The 6,280-nt window shown below is 63.1% G+C and overlaps 1 protein-coding gene across 1 annotated transcript in view; it reads right to left on the reverse strand.

Annotated features, from left to right (window-relative positions):
* Positions 1-6,280, reverse strand: part of WDR18 (WD repeat domain 18) — a 59,527-nt gene that overhangs the window by 2,568 nt on the left and 50,679 nt on the right. Inside the window, exons 2-8 of the mRNA XM_026864925.1 lie at positions 5,502-5,612; positions 3,781-3,914; positions 3,150-3,291; positions 2,509-2,652; positions 2,300-2,364; positions 2,062-2,186; positions 44-218 (exon numbers count right to left, since the gene is read on the reverse strand). Of these exons, the coding sequence (XP_026720726.1) occupies positions 44-218; positions 2,062-2,186; positions 2,300-2,364; positions 2,509-2,652; positions 3,150-3,291; positions 3,781-3,914; positions 5,502-5,612 (896 nt within the window). The remainder of the gene's footprint in view (positions 1-43; positions 219-2,061; positions 2,187-2,299; positions 2,365-2,508; positions 2,653-3,149; positions 3,292-3,780; positions 3,915-5,501; positions 5,613-6,280) is intronic.

Raw genomic sequence — 6,280 nt, forward strand, 5'->3', positions numbered from 1 at the left:
CCCCCCCCACCCCCCAGTGCCCCCTCCCCAGCAACCCCCTCGCCCCGGTACCTGCTGGTGGAGGCCAAGGCGCAGCGTCACCCCCTCGCTGCCCTGCTCGTCGTTGCTCTCAGTGCCGTGGAGGTGTTTGCTGAATTTGGGGAGCGGGACGCTGGGCTTCCCGTCCGGGTTGAACATGTTGGCCGGGGCCAGCACGATGAAGGCGTTTGTAACTGGCCCTGGGACGGGACCAGAGGAGGGGACGGGTCAGACTCGCCCCTGCCGCGGGTTTCCCTCTCACCTGGCAGCTCGGGCAGCCCCGGACAGAGCGTCCGACCCGTGGCACAGGCAGCTGCCAGGCTCCTGCCTCCCTGCCCGGCACCGGGGAGGGGGCAGAGCACCTCGCGCCGTCCTTGGCAGTGGGGCTGCAGCCCGGGCAGAACCAGCCACCCCTCAGCAGAACCATCCATCACCGCTCGTCTGGCAGAGCTAACGAGCACTTTAATTACTGCACTTACCCACCCAGGCTGCTGCTTTCTGTCAGCAGCCCAGTTTCTCTGCCTCACCTCGTGGAGGACGAGCAAACCTCGATGGAGAAGCCCCCTGCATCCCTGCTCTGACCCCTCCCATCTATCTGCAGCCCCACCACGGGGGGAGGGCAGCAGTTTCTGCCCGTCCCCCAGCGAACAGCAGGGCCTCGCTCTCCCCAGCACACCAGGAGGTTGGTGTCACCGCAGCCGCGGCAGAGGGGCCCGTGTCAGCTCTGCCTTGGGAGGGGATGGGCTCGGGGGACACCCGGAGGGGCAAGTGAGTGGGGCGGCTGCGGGGACTGACCTTGCTGGGAGGCTGATGGCACAGCTCAGAGGGGCAGCGAGAAGGGCCAAGGGGAGACGGGGACCCGCTGGGAACCGGCACTGCCGGGAAATTGCTGCCCCACAGAGGGGACAGGGGAGGCTGCGGGAGGGAGCCCACGCTCTGCGGCGGGAGGGCTCCCCTGCACAGCACCTCCCTCCCCGCTGCCGCGCTGGGACGAGGCGCCCAGCAGCGCTGGGGTGTCCTGGTGCCAGGGCTGCCGGGGAGCCAAGTCCCAGCCCGCAGGACGCAGCGAGCCAGCGGAGGCTGCAGAAAGCACCCGCAGCTCCTGGCCCCGGCACTCAGCGGCACCTCGGCCTGGTTCTGCGCCCCAGGGGCAGAACTTGTGCCCACCTGGGTCCCCCTGCAGCCTCGAGGAAGTTTTTGGTGCCTGGCTCGCAGTGAAAGCTCAGCTCCCCCCCTGCTGACTCACAGCTCGGGTTTTGTCTGCTTTCACCCCTCCGACGCTGGCAGAGCAAGGCCAGGTGGGCGCTGCACTGGGTCCCCTTGGCAGCACGAGGGAAGGAGCAAAGGGGCTGCAGGCAGCCGGGCATTCAGCCACTGCAGCTTCACAGAGGAACAGGGTCTGACTTCCCCCACCGTCACCTCTGGGGAGGGTTTAGGCAGCACCTGGGGAGCGACGCCGCCAGCGAGAGCAGGGAGACGGGAGACCGGCACGGTCAGGGCAGAAACCCGCTGCTACAACAGCCCCAGTGCACCGGGAGGGCTGCGGCTCCGCTGCGGGGCACCTACTGCTGGGCTGAGCCCGCAGAGGTTGGTTTGTGTGGCTCACACCGAAACCCTAGGTGGCTGCTGATACGAGATTCACCTCAGGCCCAGTGAGCTCACGGGCGCCTGGCGCTGGTCACAGAGTCAGTCTCCTCCCCAGACACATCCTCCCTCCCATGGCCTCCCCGGGCGCTGGGGTGCGTGTGGGGCAACGGCTGCCTTTGGAAAACAAGGAGGAAGATCCTGGATGTCCTCGGTGACGGGGTGAGATCTATGACTCATTCCCTGACAGCGCACAGGGCGGTTGTTAACAGACACGGGCAAGGTCAGAACATTCCTCCAGACCGCGGTGGCCCTCTAAGGCCTCTGCCCCTCCTGGGGGCGTGAAGCAGCAGCAGAGAAACGTCTGAAGTGCCCCGGGCAGCGTCGGAGCAGCAGGAGGTGGCAGCAGGGCACTGGCAGCAGAGCAGGAAAGGATCCCCGAGATAAGGACGTGCCTACCTTTGTGATTCATGGTCTTGAGGCACTGCTTGCTCTGGATGTCCCACAGCCGGACTGTTTCGTCGTGCGAGCCGGAGAGAAGCAGGCTGCCGTCCGTGGAGACCGACAGACACGTCACCTGGTTCCTGGAACGAGGAAGAGGAGGTTTAAACCCAGGATGACCCCAGGAGTGCCTGAAACCGGTGTGGGGGGCAGACGGGGGCAAGGAAGCGCTCGGCAGGTGTGTCTGGTCCCTCACCTGTGCCCTTTGAAGACCTTCCCGTTCTCCCGCTCTGTCTGGAAGGTTCGGTCCCTCTGCACTGGCTGCGGACATGGAGGAAGGAAGAGGGAAAGGGGTTTAAGCTCAGGAAGACTGAAGCCAGCAGGTTCCTTGCTGTGTCGGGAGGGGGCAGAGGGGATGCAAGGGACCCCAGACCCCCCACAGGGGGGAGCGGGTCTGTGGCTCACCCAGGCACAGAGGTCGACCTGGAAGATGGAGCCGTCCATCCCCCCGCAGAACATGTGATACTCGGAGAGGTCGAGCGTCACAGCCATGATCCCCACGTCGAAGAGGACAGAAAGCAGGAGCTCCCCAGAGGAGACTTCCCAGAGCTGGAGGGAGAGGGTACAGGAGAACTGGGGGCTTAAATGTTAACGGCAGAACCCAGGATCAGCCTCTCTGTGACCATGAGACAACAAGTTTCCCAGGCAGCTCCAGAAGAGCCTGTAACCCCCTGCAGTGCCTGTCCTGGCCCCCCTGGGACAGAGCCCTCCCTGCAGGGCAGGAACAGGCCGCGGGCTCCAAAAGGAAAGGACTTCAGCGAGAGGGATCAGAGGAGCCGACCCCAACATTCCCCCGGAGAGGAGAGGAGGGACTGCAAAGCACGCAGAGGCCCGGCCCCAGGGCAGGTGCTGAGAAACTGCTGGTGTTTGGAGAGGCAAAGCCCATTAGGTCTGGCAGCTCTGAGTCATCACAGAGACAGCCAAGAAATTCAGCTACTGCAACCCTCACTGGCTTTGCTTCGGCTCAGCAGAAACTCTGCTTTAACCCTGCGGGGCCCGCACACCTCAGACTCCTGCTCGGAGGGAGGGAGGGAGCCGAGCCTTACCTTGGCTGTCTGGTCAAGGGAGGCGGTGGCAGCTCGCGCCAAGGGCCCCCCAAAGCCACAGCACAAGTCTGTGATGGGGAGGCTGTGTCGGGACCACACGTGCCGAGGGTCAGGGATCTGGGAGGGCTCTGCCTGCAGCACGCTGGAGGGGAGAGCAGAGACACAGGCTGGCACGGCAGGAGCAACATGGGGGATGCCGGAGCAAGGGGGCTACGAGGAGAGCTGGCCCAGGCTCTGCTTCCCCCGGCACAGCTCTGCCAAGCCCCGAGCAGGACACAGCAGCCACCGGCAGCCCCAGCACATGCGGTACCGGGGCTGAGGGTCTGTCCCCCCGCAGAGAGGACAGAGGCCTCAGCTGCTCTCAGCAGGGAACGGGCACAATCCGCTCCGTGTCGAGTGAGGAAGAGAAGTCAGAGCCCTGTGCCATGGCCTGGGCAAGGCAGGTGAGACGCTGGGCAGCGAGCATGGGCTGTCCCCAGCAGCTTCACCAACGGCTCAGACACCTCACGGGCGCAGCTGGAGCCGGTTCTGTCACCGGGAAGCAGTGACTGATCTCGTTTGAATCTTCCTCGCCCAGACGCTCCCTGTCCCCCGTACAAAGGGGTTGAGGCCTCCCCGCGGGCAGCGTTACCTGTAAAGGTTCCACACCAGGGCCAGGCAGTCCTTCGCCCCTGACAGAAAGTGGCTGCTGTCATCGGTAAAGCAGAGGCACGTGAGGTCCTGGTAGTGTCGGTTCAGGATGGCCAGGAGGTTCCCGTTGGAGACCTGCGGCAAGGGGAAGGGCAGCAGGACGTTAAGGAAGGAGCACTGAGGTGCCCCGGAACACCACAGCATCCTGCCCCCAACGGCGGGGGGTGCGGCAGCACCGGCAGCTCCAGCCCCAGCTGGGCTGTGCCAGGCACGAGTGGAGCCGTGGAGCGAAGAGGGAAGGTTGTGTTGAGCACGTCTGCACCTCCCTGACGGGAACAGGCACCATCAGGGTGCAGCTGGTACCACCACATACACTTAGAACCAAAGGTAAACACAGCACAAGAGAGTTTAATGAGGTCCTGCCCATGCTAACTCTGGAATCTAGTGATGCCAGTGTTGTTTTTCTGGTCAAGACACAAGTGTGCAGTAAAGATTTCCTGTTTACTGTTAATGTCACTTTGTCGGCTTCTTCCAGCTCCCCATATCTGATGAGATGGCTGCGGGGGTTACGAAAGCTGCAGGAGGCTGTGTGGCACCCCAGGGGTTGTTGCACTTCAGCATGGCTGCATGATCTTGGGCAATGGGGGCTTTAGGGTGCACAAGGGGTGCCCCAAACCTGGAGCTTTTCTTGTTAAAAGGCAACGGTGCAGATGGGGAGGCAGCGAGGGAGCCCTGTATACCGGAGCGGAACCAACTCCCTCTCGTCGCCCGAATTACACCCAAACTCAAACTGCAGCTCGGTGGGAACACGTGGTCCAGGAGGCACAAAACCGGGGCTCGGGGCCCCCCTTCCCGCTCCCGGACGGTTCCTGGGCTGTTCCCTCGGCCGGGATGGGGCTGGCGCCCACTGCAGGCAAAGGGAGGGGGCACCCGCTGTGGAAGGGGCAAAGCAGGGCCCGGCTCAGAGCACCCAAGCGAGGGACTTGCACTCACCGCAGCCCAGCCTTCCTCCCGAGGGCTTTTTTTTTTTTCCCCCCAATGCTGCCACAAGCGCTTTTTTAAAAGAAAAATCTGATGAATTAAGATAGAGCCGCCCACGTAACAATGCTCTGAGACACGCCCTCCAGGACAGAGAGCTCCCTGGGTTAGACATCTCGGTGTTTAATCCGGGGCCTGGGACCAGTGTGTTCTTTTATTTGCTTGGTGAAGAGCTCGGAACGCAGCGTAATCCCCATGTAAATACGCCACTAATTAAGAACAGGAAGATGACCAGAGCGCAGCAGTCCCCGCGGAGCCCAGCTCACACGTCACACACCAACCTCGGGCTCAAACGTGGGGGAAGCGCTAAAGGAAAACGAGATCCTGTGTTTCTGCTCTGAGGGAGCAGCACCTGACCCGAGGCACCCGCAGCAGCTTGGGAAGAGAAAGACCAAACAGGCCTAAGCCTCGCCTAGCACCTCCCACCACTGTTTCGCCCCCGCTGCACTCTGGCGAGCTGCCCCTCGCTCTGCACCCCATGGAGGCCCCCCGGGACCCACGGCAGCTGCCGAGCAGCCGGTCCCAGCCCCAGTTACAGCTGTAACCTACATGGCCCAGCAACGCTTTTGCCCCACTGTGGAGCCCAGATAACGTGGATTTACTGACTCCTGACGGGACAGGGGCACTCGCTAACGCTCCAGGAATCTCTGCACACACCCCCCGTGCCAGCCGGCAGCCCCTCACCTCCCACAGGTAGATGCTCTCAGCAACCCCTGCCAGGATGTAGAGCCCGTTGGGAGAAGCCGTCAGGCAGGTCACCGGCCCCGGGCATATGATCTTCTGCTGGAGCTGGTCCTGGGGGCAGAAAGAACAGAGAGGCTGTTCAGTCCAGGCTGGAGCACGAGAGGGAGAGAGAAACAGGACCCTGGTTCAGCTGAGATCCAGCGATACGCTGCAGGAGGGCACCAAGAGGCACGGGATGGGGACGCAGTTACGCTCCACAGATGGGGAGCCCCGGAGATTCACCACAGAACAGGCTCAGCAGATTACAGCAAAATAACATTGATAAAAAATAATAATAAAAAAGATGACGCGAGCTTACAGCCTGGGAGAACAAGCAGGAGGTCTGACAGCAGCTCCTCACAGCTTGGGGGAACTGGAAAAAACAGACCCCGGGCCGTGGCTGTGAAACCCAGAGGTGGCTGCTGCTGCTCCCTGCAGCCTCGCGGAGGGGGACAGCGGGGACGGAGGGACGAGGGCTGGTTGCTGCTGTCCCACCGTTTGAGCCCCAGGGGATGCTGGCAGGAGCAGCATTAGGAGGAAGACGAGGAGGAGGAAGGGGTATGGCTGCGTAGAGATGGGGGAGGTTTGCCCAGCTGCATTCTGGCTGGAGCAGGCCGAGGAGATGGGGGGCTGGAGGCGAAGCGGCCCCGGGTGCCCACATCCCCCCGGAGCCTCCCTCCATGTCCTGGTCGCGTCACTGGGCAGCCCTGGGAGCCGAGACACTCCTTCCCAGCCTCGGG

Source organism: Athene cunicularia (genome assembly GCF_003259725.1).
Source record: "Athene cunicularia isolate RWA chromosome 28 unlocalized genomic scaffold, athCun1 chr28_part1, whole genome shotgun sequence".
In the NCBI taxonomy this organism is placed as follows: Eukaryota; Metazoa; Chordata; class Aves; order Strigiformes; family Strigidae; genus Athene; species Athene cunicularia.